Genomic DNA, 18,405 nt, shown 5'->3' with positions numbered 1-18,405 from the left:
GATCTCAAAAGCCTTTACATTAATAGACAAAATGTAATTTTTGTAATTCTGTAAAGACAAAACAGTAGTTGGCTTTTATAATAATAAATTCTAATTTATTTGGAGGTATTATTTATCTCCCAAATAAAATAATAATAAATGAGAATGAAAATTATTTGGGTATTTTGAAAATACTATCTTTCTTCTAAAGTACTCGAGAGTCAAGGGGACAATTATTAAGAAAGAAAGGAACTAGCTTTATGTCAAAACCACATGATCATTTAACACCATGTCATCAAGAGAACACTTTAATTTAGGTACTCAAGTAAGTTCTGTTCTGCATATAGTGAAAAATATGGTCTAATGTCTGAAACAGGGCACATCTGGTGGCATTGGTTAACCCAGTGGTTGAATATCTGAAACTAGGAAAGGAGACTTACTAAACCAAGTAAATTAGCCAAATCTATAACAATTTCGGAACAGAACTCATATTAGAATAAAGCTAGAATATTCATACACATTAACTCAAAATAAAAATCTGAAAGTATAACTGCAACTTTTATGTAATGTTTTATTATGCATTTAAAATGATTGGTCCAACTTTTGGTGGTAGACACTTATGTTCTGGTAGAAAACCTTTGGGTGCATGACGGCCTTGAAGCAACTGAGTATTCCAAAGATTTTCTCAAAGAACAGTGTGTCTTCCAACAACAGAAAACAAAATACGGACAAAATGTTCTCAGCAATGTTTCCTTCTGAACGACAGCATAGATGTGGTGAAGAAGAATTTAAAAATGGAAACCATATGGTTTGATTCTGTTCTTTAAACTCAGTCTTCTGCTGGATTGAATAAATTTCTTTATCAAGTTTTTTAAGAACCATTTACCCATAACTCAAGAGTGGGATCAGAGTTGTCTATCACAAGGACTAGTAGTTTTGTATTGACAACTATTTTCCAAAATTCCCCTTACTGAAAAATTTAAAATTTGATACACAGAGAAACAAAACCTCCTTGTGTTTGTCTGAGCTTAAAAGGGACTACACCACTTTCCCAAAATGCAGCAGAGAGGCTGAGGTGTGAGAGCCAGATAAAACTTTTATGCTTTGGTTTTGGATCCAGGAGAAAAGATTGATGGGGCTGATCATGTTCCCTTGGCTGTGCTGTTGGCTTAGAAATGCCCTGAACACGGGAAGATCAGTGAGGAGCAGGAGCGAGCTGTACCAAGTCAGCTCTTGCTGACAACTCCCTTGGCTTTTTCTCAGACTCAGGGAATTTTCCTTGCTCCTTCTGCACCAAGTGTTACAGAAGAACTGGGAACTCCAGCAGAGATTAGGCCCTCCCATGGGCTGTTAGGGTTTTTCCTCATCTCAACTGAGATGAATGTAATGGCTTCCACCCACTCTACAAGCAGGATAGATGGTGGTGTGGGCCTGGCTAGTAAGACCATCAGTTGCATATAAATGTTTTGAGTCACAGGGTTCAAAACAGAATGCTCTGTGTTTGGGGAGGCGAGGATCTTAAAATTTGCACATCACTGATTTGCCAAAGCTCATGTTCATTGTGTGCATTGATTTGAGGTCATACTGAAAGACAACATGATTTCATTTCAAACAAGAATTTGCTGCATTTAGAGTACATGCAAGGTACCCACTGACCATGCTGTGTGGTGAATAAGGCCATCTTGAATAAGATTTTTTTTTGTTTTTGTTGTTGTCTCTTTTATTTTCAAATCTGATTTACAAACTAAGCAGGCCCACCTGATTTTTCTTTTTAGTGTTACAATTAATGCATAGGAATTGCTTAGGAAGTATTTGCTTCATGCATTTTCATCTAGTTACTTATATTAGTCAAATTTACAATTTATTTTGATATGGCTCTATTCAGCAGCTGCATTTTATTTTAGGATTAATTGACCTGCTCTCCTATGTGACACTCCTTGCCAGATCTGCCTGTTTGTTATGCTCTCTCCAGTCTGAGTGACTTAGTGAGACTATTGGCGCCCTATCAGAATATTTTGTCTTCAGCCAGGTTCTCTTTCCTTTCGCAATTCCACCTTAAAGTTAATTCATGTACTTGGAGCCACTAACGAGTTATGAAATCCATGTCTTAAAAATAAGAGCATTTCATGAAGGGCAGTGATAACATTCTGAGATGTAAAAATTAATCTGGAACAAACACAGAAGACATGCAGCATTTCTGTATATCAGAGGAGTTTTGACAGCACTACAGTAATACAAACTGTAACATCAGGATCTCTAGGAATGTTCTTTTATAGCTGGACTGCACTTAGGCAAAGGGAGATCACTGTTCATCTTCAACACAAAGTTCTGGACAGTTCAGGATGGAGGACCTAAAGCATTTAAAGGCAAGGACTTTCCATGGTAGCAGAGATCTTCTGGCATATTTTTGTTCAAGTCAACATCTTGTGATAGAGAAATCCTTTACAGAAAAAGAAGACAGTTGAGAGTACTGCAAAGGGAAGCGCTGTAAGCATGGTGGTATGAGGTATATTGCATTATGTTGTGGACACAGATTTGAACAATTCATTCCAGACACACCTTATCAAGCCTCTCGCTGCCTGTTCTTACTGTACCTCCCCTAATGCACACACAGATAAGTTCTTTCAACACTCAAAGCAGCACTTGGGGCAGACTTCAAGCCACTTCATTCCCCATTCTTTGTCATGCTCATGATGGCGTCTTTTCACACTCACATTTCCACATATGTTCATCATACTGCCAGATGTACAAAGGGATAAAAAATAGACAGTTCAGGTTGATTCAGGTACTTAGTTTTCTAAAGGCCCTTTTCTTTCAGCATTGTGGAGGTTGCCAAAATTAGGCTTCAGAGATGTTTTAAATGTCAATTCACTGTTAGCAGTGAATCTGTCAGGATGATTGTTTGCACTGGTTTAGACCATGTTGCTGAACAATATGATTTAAAATAATTATGTGGTGGTGCTTCCACTTCAAAAGCATGTAAGGCAAAGGTATAGTGCAGTGTTTGGCGTTCTTATTGCCTGGCAGTAGATTTTGGGGCAGCATGAGCCAGGTGAGGGTTATTTTTTTCATTTCTGCACTGTGAGGATGTAATTAACAGTAGTAAACATTATCCTCTTAAGTGGCTGTACTGCATTTCTTCCTAGCTTAGCTTTGAACATGTTTTTTTCTTTATCTTCTATCCAGCGAGACATTTGTATTGGTGTTCTGTACCACAGGTGTATCTTGTACACTGGGTCACAGGCAGTTACTGAGCACACCCCTGTTAATCCTATACCCAGTGCACCCTGGTAATTATTTACCTGCCTCTTACCCAAGCCCTCTCTTTCTCAATGTGTGAGTTGGTATTGGTACAAGTGCTGTATAGAAAAGAGACGCAAAGCTGAAAACATCTTTCAATCTCCAAACATAATTCAGACTGAAGAATGTGTTAATAGTACTCAAGAAAAAAAAAAGAACTTTATTGCTCTTGAACATGAGTTTGATGTTATTTGGGGAGGAAAATATCTCACTTTATAAGAAATACCTAGTTGCTTGTCACCAGCCAGATTAGCAGTTATTTCTAAAGACTAATACTTAATTTAAAAGAAAAGCATGTTTTAAAAAACTGTTTCAGCTGAGAGAGAATGAGCAAACACCAATTGCTGTAGAAGTGATTCTGCTAGCCATGGGAACTGTGCTCTGCTGTAGGTACAAAATTTCACCAAGCATACAGTAAGGCTGTGGAGAACCTTCAGCAAGTGCCTTAGACAACTAGATGTATATAGGCTTTGAGAGGACTTAGGATCTTGAGGCAAGACCTAACATCGTAGACATCTTTGGAATACGAATTTTCTCTTGCTTGCTGTAGTCCTTTTTGTAAGTGGGCAATACATACCAGTTTGCATCATGACTGGTGTGTTTTATAGCTCATTCATTTCTGCAGGGTCTTGATTGCAGTTGCACCCAATAAATGAACAGTTGAAAACAGGAACTTGTGTTAAAAGCAGAGTATAAGGATTGTAGAATTCAAGGGTAAGAAAAGTTTTCAGGATGGTCATAATTTGAAGGAAGCACTTGAGAGAAACTGCATGGAGTAATTCCCCTGGTATCAATCACGTGCTGGGAACAAGGAGGGGATACATCCTGCGGGCTAGGCTCAGGGTGGGTAAACTGCTTTTCTCTGCCTCATGGCATGAGTGAAGAACAACTCACGCATGGGAGGGAAAATCGTAGGAGAAATCCTGGTGATAGCTGCTATTGTTATACAGGTTCCCAGTTTGTTCCTAGACTCACACTGCTGAAATTTCTTGGCAGCCTTCCACGGTGACTGGTTCTTTGCAGGAGCCATGCTATCTAGGACAGTGCAATAAATCACTAAGCCATTTTTGCACAGTGGAAGGTGGTCCACGAAGTTTCTGTAAAGAACAGCTGTGCAGAGACCTGTTCATGGGCTGGTGAGCATCAGCAGCGTGGGCTGGAGCGGCCGAGGGGAGCCCCGAGCCAGCTGGCTGGGTCGCTGTGCTCACAGAAATACCCAGGGCTGTGGTTCTTCACCACCACCGCTTTCTGTGCTTTCAAGAACTGACACAGTAGAAGAGAGAAGATCATCCTTCAGGGATTTTTTTTCCCACAAAAAGCTATGTAGCTCTTCACTTTAAGAAGCTTTAGGGAGGCTGATAGGATATGAAGAATGCTGGCTGTCGAATATCATGCTGGGTGCAAGTGCCCTGAGCAGTTTGGCTCTCTCATTTATAGCATGTGATTTTGCTTTGCAGTCAGAAAAATTCTGGAGAAAACGTGAGAAGTTTTGACTTAGGGACTATAAAGCTTTCTGAATGGAATGACATATTTGGAAAATAAGTGGTATAAATAAGGAAGTACCTGCTCCAACTATTATGCACGATTTATTACAGGTTGTAAAATTGTAAATTCAGGTATGCACAGATTTTCATTGATGTTTGTATGTTTTTAGGCTATAGATGGATAGTTGTATTTTATATCAGTGTAGACGCTCACAATTTCAGATAAAAGGAAGCACCCACCTCGTGGCTTGTGTCCCACGTTTACTCCCTTGCAATTATTTGAAGCCATCCAACAACTATTGCATAAACAGCAGGGTCTTGAAACTAGTCACAAAGAGTGATAACTATACTGAAATATGTATTTAAATGCTCTTTGTGGGGAAAGTACTTTGTAAAAGGCTTTGCCTTTGAATAACCATCACTTTGCAAGTGAACACTTAATTGAGTAGTCTTAACAAACTAAGCTTAATTTATTAGGCTTCTAATATACTTTGAAGAATTTTTAAGCTAATACAGCTACTGCAGAAATGGAGTTGTCTTTTGACATAATATTTTTTGAAATTATATTTACTCTGTTAAGTTCTATTTAGCAGTAAGATGGTGAAAGTTCATTTTTCCCCAAATTCCCCTCTTGTATACTGATAATTCTGGATTCTTGTACAATAATACAGAGCCTCTTAGCACACTGTGCATAGATATACCTGTTAGTGTAATAAGTTACATTACATTCTCAAGTGAAAGCAAACTCCTTTTGCATCCTTTTTCTCTTCCATGCTCGGGGCACCCTAACAAGTGTCATTGACAAGCAGAGGAGGATGTGGGAAGGAGCTTGGGAAACCTGTGCTCTGTATGCAGGCCAAGATAATTGCTGGTTTTAAATTGAAAGTGGGATTTTTATTCCAAGGGAAATTGCAGGCAGGAACAAATTCTACTCTAAAAATAATCAAAATACTTAATTCTGATAAACTTTGCAGAGTGCTTCAGAAACAGTCATTGTTCTTATAGCTGGGATTGCTGTCCACCTGTTTCCCAAGCTTAGTTGCTGAGATCTCTGTGTGCTCGCCTTTGGGCTGCATAGCAAACTGGGCTAACCAGGAGTGAGAAACTGGCAATAAGAAAAAGAAAATGGAAACTTTCCTGAGGGATGTTTTTGTTTTAGTTGAAATTGTTTATATTTACAGAAATGTACAGAATTTTTTGCCAACTTTGTTGATCAGCTTTCATTAGTGTTCCACTTGTCACGTTCCAGAACAGAATAATATTACATCAGATGAAATATTTTTGTTCTTGTCAGTTGGGGTTTTGCTGTGTTTTTTTCTCTTTTTTTTTTTTCCCTTTTCCATACTGTGCCAGCCAGCAAGCCTAGCGCTGACAAGGCAACTGGTCTTCTCTATCTGGTCTATATACTGAAAGAGTCCCAGCTTATATCTATAACATGCTGTCTTACACATACCAGATTTTTAACTGCATGGGATTCTTTTCTATAAAGCACTCTTTGCTGGCTTATTCTGTGGTGCCACTGGGAATAAAGAACAAGATCGTACTTTAAATTGTTGGTTTTTGTCACTTCCATCTCTGTATGAGTTTGCATTCCATAATTATAGTCTATATAAATTGTTCTATTTTGCATAGAGTAAAGGGTACTAGGATATAATAAAGTGATTTGTGTGTTTGTTATAATAGGATATTCTTTTCTCATTTTCCTTACACATGTATAATACATTTTAGGTATGGGAAAATTGTATCCACGAAGGCTATTTTGGACAAGACTACAAACAAATGCAAAGGTATGTATATTTTCCTTTATACTCTGCTCCCCTGAAAGTTATAACTGATTCTATAAAGTGTGTTAATGTTGTATTTTAAGTTCATTTTACCTTTGTTGGTTTGGTTTGGGTTTTTTTTTCCCCATTCTTGCTCCTAAACGAGTTTTATTCTTGCTGGTGGTTGGTGTATTCAATGCATTTGCCTCCAGTGGAGCTGGCAGCCAGCTGGTGTCGGTGGTACAGCCAAGCCAGAGTGAAGCTGCTATGCACAGTGCTGGCTGGCATCTTGCCTCTATTTTAAAAACAAAAATGGAGTTAAAAGCAGCTTTTCCCCTTTTGCCTGGAGAAACTAGGGAAGCTTGCAGATGACCATTCAACTAAACTAAGCATCTTAAAAAATTATACATTGTGAAAATAAGCTCCATTGATTAGTGTAGCTTGAAGCAGCACTTAATTACATGTTCTAGTACTCTAATTGTGTTTTGTTATGTTCTATTGAATGTATTGGGAGCAAAGAGAGGGTTCATTTTCAATGAAGTAATTGCAGCTGGAAAAAAAAAATAGGACTCCTCTAGATAAGCTGAACCTATCAGTTCATGGATTTTCATCACTCACTGCAACAGCAGCAATTTGGATCCCAGCATGTTTGTGGTGGGAGAAGGTGTAGTAGCAGACACTGAAATACCAGATTTCAGACTTTAATTTTTTACAGTTAAGAGGTTAATTTCTAAGCAAAGTGAAGTATTAAGTCAGCTGATTGAGCAGTTTTAATAAGCATAATGCCCATGAACGAGCAGAAAGCTGAGAGGCAGAGGGAAGAGAGTTCATCATTAATTAAGACAAAGCTTTTCTGCAGAACTTGGAAGCAGTGCAGGGACATAGATTCTCAACTTCCATCTTAAGCAAATTAAAGAGGCACTGACAGTTCAGAAACTGAAATTTCTAGAAATTCTTTTCCTAGCTTGTATGCAGTTGTCATTGTGACTAGAAAAGAGGAGATAGCCTTTTCAATTATTTTGATTAGTTAATGCCTATGATTGCACTTACCTGATTTAGTCTGTCCATTCTGTCAGTTCCTGAAGTATTCAGTAGTTCTTTCAGAGATACAGAAATTCTCACATTAATTCTTTAAGAGGTTTAAGATGACTTTTTCAAAACAGAATTTAAATCTCAATGATTTAAATTAGCAGCCTGTTGTGACAATACACTGCAAGGTGAGGCTCCAGGGAAGCTCACTGTGTGTTGCTGAAATTGCAATGGGAACATAAGTAGGCAGAATGCAAATATCTGACTGGAATTTAACCAAAAGATTGACAGCATCTCTGGCTTTTGCCAAAAAAACACACCATGGGGTTTAAACTAACTGGAACAACGAGCAATTGAGTTTCTGTGTCATCTGGAAGGCGGCAAAGGCAGCTTTGATGGCATGCTTGGTGTCAGTATGTAACTTTGTATTACACCCTGCAGCGTGTTGGTGATAACCCAGGCTGCCATGGGTGTGGAGAACTAGTTTGGGGTAAGGGAAGTTAGTCTTGCCTTGGCAGCACAAAACTTGATATGAACTGGTTCCCTTTGTTTCATGTCAGGATTTAACAATCCACACCACCACGTGTTACACAAAACAATATGCTGCTTTCTTCAGCTTCTTGGCAGCATAAATAAGCTTGCACTGATGTACAGGGATGCTTGAGTTGTTTGTCGTGAGTTAAGAGCTTTAAAGCTTGTTCAGTTATAACATTAGACAACCTTTTCTCAGTATAGATATATTGTAAGAGGATTGTAATATATTTTGAAGAAATATTTACATTTTCTACTGCTCCAGAGGTTGTTTCCTTGTTAGTTTTTTTGTTTGTTTTCTTTTTCCCCAGCTTTAACTCTGGAAAGGGATTTTATTAATACTTGGGCAGCAAACTGGAAACGAGGGGGATTGAAAAATGCAGAATGAGGTTTGCAATAATATCTAGTGGAAGTAGCTTCCAAACTCTGACTGCCTCTTGGTGAGCCTTGAGCCTCCAATTCCCAGGCTGGATTAAAAATCCCAGCCTGTAAGATCAGTGTCTGTTAAGGCCAAGGTATATTGCAATTTGGACATCCTGGAATCCATCAGTTACATGGTCTTGTTCAGAATAAGAAAAGAGGTTATTGCAAATATATGGAATTTGTTTCAATTGATGTTGAGCTTATTTTAATATTTAAAGATTGCGTTATATGGCATAGAAAATGCTTTCAGGACAGCTTTTCGCATTCTTTCAATAATAGGAAAAACCATTTGGTTTCACTGAAGATAGGTTTTCACTCACTTTTAAAATTAACTGTCTTCTATGTATATACAGTGAGATAAGTAATTTACCAAAAATTGGGTGGATATGTGTATTTTAAATTAAATTCCTCTCCCAATTTTGAATAAACAAAAAGTAACTTACAGACTTACTTGTCATTTTTTCAAACTGCAATAAGAATTTACTTCAGAAAAATTAACAGATGATGCTGCATTTGGTGATCTCTGAAATAATCTGCTGTTCGAAGTTACATACCAGATAATACAAAGCAAAGCACTGTACTGCTTGCTAGCAATTTGGCCAAATTTCTGATAATGAGTGGACATGGAAATGGATTTGTTCCACTAGGGCAGATCCCCACCAGTTCAAGGTTCAAGAACTTCGCTAGGCTTTTTTGGTGGTGGGCACTGCAGGAAGACCTGGAGTTCAAATTGTCCCTCTTCAACAAGAAAATTGTATTAAATAACCATGCCAGTGTTTGTTTATAAGCTGGTTGCTGTCTTGTTAACAAAATGATGTTTTCTCTTTCAGGTTACGGTTTTGTTGACTTTGACAGCCCAGCAGCTGCTCAGAAGGCAGTTTCTGCTTTAAAGGCCAGTGGAGTCCAAGCACAGATGGCAAAGGTAAGTTAAAATGACCAGCTAATTCTTGCAATGGGTTGTGAAGGTGAACAAGCTTGTACAGTGGCACAACAAGGGCAGTGTGGAGTTTCAGCTGCAGGGCCCTTTACAGAGGGCACAGTCCTCAAGCCACGTGATTAGTATGGTAATAAAATGGAGAATTTTGTCTGCCATATCCCAAATAATCTCAAGATGTGATCTTCAGTGCTCTTTTATGAAGTTAGGGAGATGATACTTTAGCAATGATACTGTCATGCATTCTTGTTGGGTCAGATGGCCTGGTTCCAAAAGAGAGCCATAAACACATCTACAAATTTGTTAACTAAAGAAAATATTTCCAGTATAATATTTTGATAGAATTCTGGTACCTCTTAAAGGAAATTTATTTTTAGTTTGAAAATTATATACTAATTTAAAAAACCTAAAATCTAGTAATCTCAGAGGCTTTTTTTATTAAAGTAGTCTGATAGAAATCTAACAAATCTTTTATAGTTATCCACTAGGTACAGATTTTTTTCAGATGAGATATTTTCCACAGCTTCTCAGCTAAAGAGAACAGTTAAGCTAACAACATAAATGTCTTTGGATGGATTCCAGGGCAACAAAATGGAAACCATATGTTTCATACTTAATGCGTGTTTCATTACAGCCATGACACAAACATACATGCTTACTGGAAAACACTTGGGGTTTTTTTCCTTTTATAAGGTTTTATGTATGCTTAATAAAGACCATTTATTTAATATTTAGGTTTTAGGTGATTACTTTAAAATATGCCCCAGATTTTTCAAAGTTCAGTTTGCCATCTTATGATTATGGTATCTAGATAGGAGAGGCAAAAAGAGATTTTGAAGTAATGTGAATTCATTTTCTTAATGAAATTTGATGTCTGATTTAATTGTTTTCTTGAGTACATGGAGAAGGTCTAATAATTAATATAGTAACTAATGAATAGTTTCTTGATCTTTTTTATAGTATATATTTCTGACTCATTTCCTCTGACAGTTGCAAGATCGGTAATATTTCTTCTTGTTAACATTAATGAAATAATGTGCACTAAAATATTCTACAGTTTTGGATAGTTTTATGACCCTGTGTCAAGCTTGATGACCTGTGGGAAACCTGTAACTATGAGGTTTGCACTCCAGCAAAACTTGTTCTGCTGCTTAACTCAAACACTCTCTCTGCTTCTCCTGCAGAGAGAGTGTTTGAGTTATTAAAAAGACCAACCCCAAAACCATCACAGTGAACAGTACCACAACAAACAGTCACTAGTGACTATGAGTTTGAGTGTTTTGATTTTTGTCTGTTTTGAGCCATTGGATTTTTTTTTCCCCTGGGCAAAGCTGCTGTCCTTTTGTCTGAAAAATCCTGTCTCTGCTTAGATGCTCCAAATTGGGAATGGCCAGAGTTGTTTTGGCAAGATATGCAAATCACACCCTTCACATGCAAGGCACTATAAAAGTTTGTGTTTGTGTGTTTATTATTTTATCTTTTTGCATGTGACCACCTGTGCCATGGGGTGGTGGTCCTGCAGTGACGCTGCTTCAGGCTTAAGCCTGAGTGGCACAGAGAAGGATTTGAGGAGTTTCCTGCCTGTCTGGGCAATCGATTTCCTTGCTGACCCCCACAGCTGGTGCAGTTTTAAAGAGGAAATCCATGCCTGTGGGGTGATTTATCCATGGGAAAGTGCTGTAATTACTCTGTGCCCAGGGTGTGAGGAGCAGCACAGCTCCTCAGTGCTCTCACCCTCCCCCCAGACCTGGTTCCTGACACACAGCAGCTGAAGAGGCGGGAAAATGTTCTTGCTGAAGCCACATACTGACTCTGCCATAAAGTCCTTTTTTGCAGTGTCCTGCTGTAGCTCTAGGTCAGTGAGATGTCATGTCAGCAAGTTCATCTGCAAATCCTACTTTAGTGGAAGCAGTTAAAATTTTTATATATTAAAATTTTTGTTGTTTTGTAGCGGTAACTTCAAATTACAGTTATGTTATTTAAAAAATATTAAGTAGTGAATTACATTATGATTATGACTATGATTATGATTATGATTATTATTTTCCTATCCATGGGGTAATATCATGCTGTATTTGGCAGTCTGTTTCCAAGTTGATCTGAGTTGAGAAAAGTCCCACTTGCTTTGTTTTGCTGCTGCTGAGCAGAGTGGGAAGGCCCAGGACCCAAGATATGACTTCAGCCCAAACCTTGCCAGATATGTTCCAGGGGTCACTGTTGGTGGAGAAGTGGCCACCACTCAGGAGATGCCACAATAATGGAACCCTGTGTCAGTCCATTGCTCATGAAATACCATATCTTTAGCTATTCTGCTTTTTCTGAGATCTGAATTGGGAACCCTTGACTAAGACAAAGCCTGGGAAGAGTTTTGCTTTGTGCTGGTTACCAGTGTCTTCTGGTCACTGCTGAAACAAATGTTTCTGATGTTTCCTTTTGGCCAGAAAATGTGGCTAAGACCTCACATAGTATGATAATTGCATAGCCAGGGGATGGGAGTAGGTTTTGGATGGAAATTTAACAAGCTCTTGCCCTTCTCCTCTCTTCCACTTGAGTATTGCTAGTGGTAAGTTCATCTTTTTCAGGGTGTGTTAGTGGCTGTGGAAGGGGATCAGATGATGTGAGCTCTACTGGTAACCAATGTGTTTCAGGACCCACCAGTATAAACCAGTAGGTTAGCTCTTACTCAAGAGATCAAATACATGTCTTACAAGAGTAGTGTTATTTCTAAACTAGTTTGTAACTACTGGATGTCCAATTTTTATTCTGATTCCTTTTAATTTATCAAAATTTCTTTTCTTAGTTTATGTTCTTGCTCCTAGAGGAGTGATTATAAACCAAGAATCATAAGTTCAAAAGCTGTGATTTCATAGACATGTCTTAGGTAAAATTAGTAATAGTAATGAAAAGTTCTGATCATTTTGTTTGTTAGAAAAGTTGTGGTTGCTTTCAGAGAGATTCTTCTGAGAGCTGTCTTCTCTCCCCACAACCCTGCAAGTAAAAGTGAGATAATTCTAGGTTTCTACAGAGCAGGCAAAAAGGGACTTTGTGTATAGGAAGATAGATACACTCAGAAAATCAGCTATATATTGGTATTTTGAATGGAGATTTAAAATACTGATACTTTGTAAGGATGTTTTAGAAGTGGTAAGGTATAAATGCTATGGCGATACCAGACACCCACGTTCTCATAGGCTTTTGACTTTGAGGTTAACATAAAGCATCCAATTCACTGCTCGAACCAAGTTCTGTCTCATCAAATGGTGCCAACTAAATTCACCTGTTGCTACTGAAGCAACTGTTTCAAATGGAAAGTTGACTAATTCTTACTTTCTGGGTGTAAACTAACGTATAAATATAAAAGGTAAAAAAGAGCTACTAAGTAAGATAGTTACTAAAACCCATCTTCTCATCTTTCTGTCTAGCAAACTTACGACAGGAAGAGAATCATTGTATTTGCAGCCCAGACAAAGTCAGCAAGAGAATATCTAAATTATACTGACAGCAATGTAGAGCTGCACAAGCCAGCTAGAATACCAGTGTGGTTCTGCCAGCACAGACTTCATTGAGTGTTAACTCCTTCCTGGCATGGCAGGGACATTTGTACAACCAGATTGTCCATCTCCTGGTAGGTTGACAGATTTCTGAGATAATAGTGAAAGGCTTATATCTACATGAGGAATTACCACTTTTTGCAAAGAGCTTGCAGTGTACTTTAGGCATCACAAGAAGAATTAATGGACATTCTCACAACTGAACTTCAACCATGTGTTGAAAATTAGTGTACTGTCCTCTATTTAAAATGGTTTAGGCCATTCAAGTCCAACACAGCTGTGATGGGCTCAATGACTCTGATTCCCTTCACTTTGTTGTTGAAGACCTTGTCTTCTTGTGTCTCTTCAATTCTCTCCCTCCTCATGAGATTTGTAGTTCTCCTATATGTGCACCTTCACTATAAGATAGTCAAGATAATTTATGACTTAAGATGGTTGATTTTCATTATTTTCCAGTTTCTGTTTTCCTGGGTTTTTTTTCCTATGGAAGCATAACCTTTAGAAAACATATACTACTTACAATAGAAGCATGTCCACAGACATGGAAGATTTCTGTGGTCAGTGAGCCTTGTTAATTTGAGACAAGGAATGCTGTTCTATGTACTAATGTGAAGTTTTGTGGGAAGACTCACTGTTTATCCATTCAAAGATTTCCCCAGAGTTGCACATTTTTAGGACTTAGAACTTCAGATTTATAATGTTACAATTTCCTCCTTCTGAAAGCCTTCGCTTCCGCTGACACAATGAAGTGTGGTCCTGCTTATTTGTATTAGCTCTCACATCAATTTATCACTAAATACTTTCAAGTATTTTAAGCTTGTGCAAAAAAAATAGGGCCATCTTAACAATTGTTTCTTATTTGAATTGTGTCAGAATAACAATGTGCTGACAATGTAAAGGATGGTCTCCCATCACATACTGATTTCCACTATTCTTAAGACAAAATTTGTGTTTTCTGGAGTGGTCTGCAGACCTTCAAAACATCAGAGCAAATTCTGAAGCTTGTAATGTGGGAGTGGGTACTAGCTCTATGATTAATATGAGCCCATTGTCTGAGTTCATGTTGATCCTCTGAAGTGCAGAGATGACCTGAATTTGCAATCTTAATATTTTTCACTCATGGTTACTAAGGCAGAATTTGATGTACTCTCCATGTGCAGGTAGCTTTATCTTTCTTTCCTAAGCTCTTACATCTTAAACTTAAGCTAGGTGACTTTTTTCCCAAGTGTGTTTGGAAAAGATGAATTGTCACATCATATAAAGTGTGAACTTCGGGACGGAAAAGCTGCTTAGCTACTTGTCCTCATCTCTGTAGCAGAAATCAAGGCTTTTCCACAGCTAATAGGCATAATGTATTGAAGGCAGCTCTTCCTTTATGTTGCTGATGAAGAACATGGTTTTAAATGAGCAAAAATGAGAAACAGCTAACTTTTTTGAGGTTCAGTAATATATTGCTTATAGTACTTGTCTTCAGTGTGACAACCTTCAGGAGAATTAAATCCATTTTCATTCCTACAGAGCAAAGTAAGAAAAATAGTTTAGGTTACCATGGTAGCTAGTGCACTTATTCTAAGTGGAGAAGGTAGGTATGTTGCAATTTTTTTGTTCTGCATCTGGGCCTCTGAATGCCAAAGAACAGATGACAGGCAAACTGGAGCTAACTCAATAGATTTCTACAGCAGTTTTTAGCAACTGTCTTAAAAATTTTTCTTTTTACCTAGTTTATACTACTTTTTGTAGGTAATAGTATTAAATCTTACTGTAACGGATTTTAGATAAATATAATAGATTTTTTTCCTAATAATCGTAAAAATTCTTAAAAATCATTATAAAATAAATTGAAGGTAAGCCAAATTTTGCTTACCTGGGAGCCACATGACTATCACTTCAGGAACTGCAAGTGCACTAAATAGACAGTTAACAAACACTTGCCTTGAGTAAAGAGCTTCAGCCCACAAAAGTCTTAGGTCAGTTTCCAAGTCGTGCTGTGGCTTGTTCTGACAAGCGTCTGGTGCCTTCTTTTGAGCTGTGGTGGGCTCATTCAGGGCTCTCAGGGAGCACCTTCCTGCCCTTCTAGCAAAGGGAAGGCAAAATCACTGAGAAATAAAGGAATGTATTACGAAGAGATAGATTGATCACAATGCTTGTTGTAGTTAAATTCTTCTTCTTAATACAGATGTGCCTGTAAAAATAAATTTAAATGTTTAGTGTATTAATCATATGCAGTTTTGGAGAACAAGTGAAGATTATGGTAGTGATTTCTCCCTGAATTGTGTGGTTAACAGTCTGTGGTCAGACAGCATTAAAACTGTGGCTAAAACAAACATATTTCAGTGAGACACTGGCCAATTGTAAATTTTGAAGTAGTATCTATATGAAGGCAGACAAGCATTTAATCCCTTCCCTATCAGGCAGAGGATCTTCCTTGCTGTGAGCAGTGCCTAGTCACATGTTTCTGAATGGCTGTCTGTTCACTCTGACCTTACACAGAGCAACAGAAAACAGATGTCCTTGCGTTTTGCCAAGTTTCTTTCTTGCAATTTAGGAACAATTCCACACGCACAGGGAGGTTTTTGTTAATTTCTTTCAGATGATCATAGAGCACTTCACATTATGTAGGAATCCTGATCACCTCTTTCTTCAGAAATAAATACTAACAGTTGATCATTCCTGTTATTTTTATAAGGAATGCTGTATCTTGTGATCTTTGGGAGCTCTTTGGGAAAAAGAAGCATGTTACTCTGCAGGAGCTCTGTTCTCCATCTTTATATTGTTATGTTCTGGTAGAGAACTTCTGGAGACACAGCTGAAGGTGTTTGGAGAGAAAAGACTGATAGAAACTTGGTGACTTGCATTGCTAAAAAGACTTGCTAGTTTCCTCAATAATATGGATACTTAGAGTAGCCCACAAATTCCCTGACGTTGCCCATAATCTGAAAATGCTGAACAATTTCAGCATCTTTCAGGATCTGCTGAAGGTTCTGTTAACTAAGGAAAATCCTGCATGAGATATGAAGACACTCAAATTAAGCAGTTTTCCTAAAGTGTATAGAATGAAAACAAAATATTCAATAGATTATATGTTAATGGAGGCTTGCTGCCCAAAATTAGGCACTGACTTTAGTAAATCTTTTTGATCATTTCCATAAAATAATTCAAATAATTTAAAGAGATTTAAGGTATATAAGGGGAAAGTGGCTTATACAATTTCATGGATTTGAAGCAGAGGAACACCTACTTTAAATCCTAAGAATAATTACAGTGTATAGGCAGGGTTTGAGCTGAGTTATGTTGGAAGGTATTTTTGTTGGTTTCACTTTTTTTTTCCTTAATTCCAGAAGGGGAATTAAAAACTCAGGTATCAAAGGAATTATTTTTCTCTTCTGAGATAGAATAGTATTAACTGTGAATTAAGAAATGGTGAGACAGGCTTGGATAATGAAAAAATTCTCAAAACTTAAAGTATTAAACTCCTGCTTGCCAGAGAGAGAGAGGGATGGATTAAATTGTTTGTCTTTCTCCTAACTTTGAGTTTTAACTGTTAACCTGTAACCATTTGCCATGGCAAACATTGTTTGTACGGCGCCTTCTGTGTAAGACAACACAGAGATGGAAGGCAAATCCTAGTTGTGGCTGCTATTTGGAAGTCAGCTTGGAAACCCAGTGTGTTCCAAGGGGAACGAGCTAACTTGCTGCTTACAATCTCCCAAAATGTACCCAAATATCTATTTCAAAGTTTAATAGCCTTCTGGACATGACAGAAGCTGTATTGGTGAAATAAGTTATTCACAGGAAGAGAGGAAGTGTTTTGCACATTAATTGGTATAAGTCTTCCACTGTCAAACTATATAAAATTCCAAATACACTCTAGAAAAAGTTCAGTCTTGCTTTGCATCTATGCCAACAGTAGTAGGGGTTGCAAATGAGTATGGTAAGTGAGCCCTTTTGTGAACCAGTGGCAGTCTCTTTCTTTTCTTGAAAAGTGAAGAAGTGGATTAAATTAATCTGTCCTGACCTAGTTGGACTTGGTGATCTTTATGGGTCCCTTCCAACTGGAGATATTCTCTGGTTCTGTGATTTATCCTTATAGCTGAACTGCTGCTGTTCCCCAGGGTAGCTGTGGGTTTGCACCTGCAGTGCAGATACCACCTTAATGCACTGTGGAATGTGTTTGTTGGCATTTCAACTATTTTGCTGGAAGAATTACAGATGGAAGAAATTTCAAGTTGTATTCCAGGATTTTTGCAAGACATCCTCATCTGTTGGCAGCTTCTTTGCTTTTTGTTTCCCTAATTTGCCTTCAATCTTCACCAGTTCTAGGTATGGACATGTGTAGAAGTGTCTCCAAACTTCCCTTTGTTTGCTGTGGTCTGTGTGTTCCATCAAAGAATCAAATCAGAAGTAACTGAATCACTGGGAGTATTCAGGCTGAACTAGACTGATGTGGAGATAGGGTCAGGAAAAGAGAAGTCGTTTCCAGTCAGCCATTCAGCATGTACCTCACCAAAACCTAATAATTAATAATGCAAAATCCAGATTGCTTCATGGGCCACAAGTAAAATTTTTCCATCACAAAATGCTTTCTGTTCAGAGAAAACAATTTCCTTAGATGCACTTCTTTTTCTCTTTTTTTCCCAAGAGCTTTGTAATGTGGGTTAGTGGAGAAGTTGCTAATCTCCTTCCAAAGTGCAGCACTGCCTTCCCTAGCACTAGTGTTACATGATCTTATGGCAGGAAGTTTTCTCTGGTAGGTGGATAAGTACAAGCATCTAGTGCCCAGCATGTGCAGTGAATGGCAGCAGGTCTTTGTGCCCCTTTGGCAGAGAAAGTTCATGGTCTCATCCTGAACACAGTGCCAGGATAATGGGGGGACTGGTGAGCCCTGGGCTGTGACAGGAGCCAAAAGATAGGGAGTGAGCTCTGCCCACTTACCTGAACAGGTTTCTCTGAGTTTCTGCACTTGACTGAATTTCTTTCTCTGTTGGGTGATTCTGAATGTAGTCTTTTGGTTGGTTGGTTTTTGTTCTTTTGTTTTTTGCATGAAAATGACACTGTTCCTACTGTGAACAAAATGGGGCCTTTTTTATTTTTTCAAATGTTAGAATTTTTTGTGAGAATACTTTTTTACTTTCTGTTATTCCAGAATAAAAAACAGCTAGGAAATTAAATAAAAATACGCAAATAGTCTGACTTTCTAGCTGATATACTGTTTTAGATTATTTAGGGGAGTTTTAGAATTTTTGCCTGCAATATATTTTACAGCCTATAATAAAAAGTAAAATATTCAAAACTATTCCTTTCAAATACTATTTGGAATTTCAGAAAATCTTGCTATGGCTACAAGTGCAATTTTGTAATGCCAATGCCTGAAACCCTCTTTAAAGCTTTTGCTAATATAACTCATTAAAGAA

At 37.9% G+C, this 18,405-nt stretch overlaps 1 protein-coding gene across 5 annotated transcripts in view; it reads left to right on the top strand.

The window, feature by feature from the left end:
- RBMS1 (RNA binding motif single stranded interacting protein 1) overlaps positions 1–18,405 on the top strand; it is a 142,439-nt gene that overhangs the window by 95,516 nt on the left and 28,518 nt on the right. For all 5 annotated transcript variants that reach the window (XM_012574921.5, XM_002196717.7, XM_072932135.1 and 2 more), the window contains exons 3-4: positions 6,492–6,550; positions 9,340–9,431. In XM_012574921.5, coding sequence (XP_012430375.1) covers positions 6,492–6,550; positions 9,340–9,431 — 151 coding nt within the window. The remainder of the gene's footprint in view (positions 1–6,491; positions 6,551–9,339; positions 9,432–18,405) is intronic.

Source organism: Taeniopygia guttata, chromosome 7 (genome assembly GCF_048771995.1).
Source record: "Taeniopygia guttata chromosome 7, bTaeGut7.mat, whole genome shotgun sequence".
In the NCBI taxonomy this organism is placed as follows: Eukaryota; Metazoa; Chordata; class Aves; order Passeriformes; family Estrildidae; genus Taeniopygia; species Taeniopygia guttata.
Note: the sequence above shows the minus strand (reverse complement) of the source record. Positions and strands in the feature narration are given on the sequence as shown.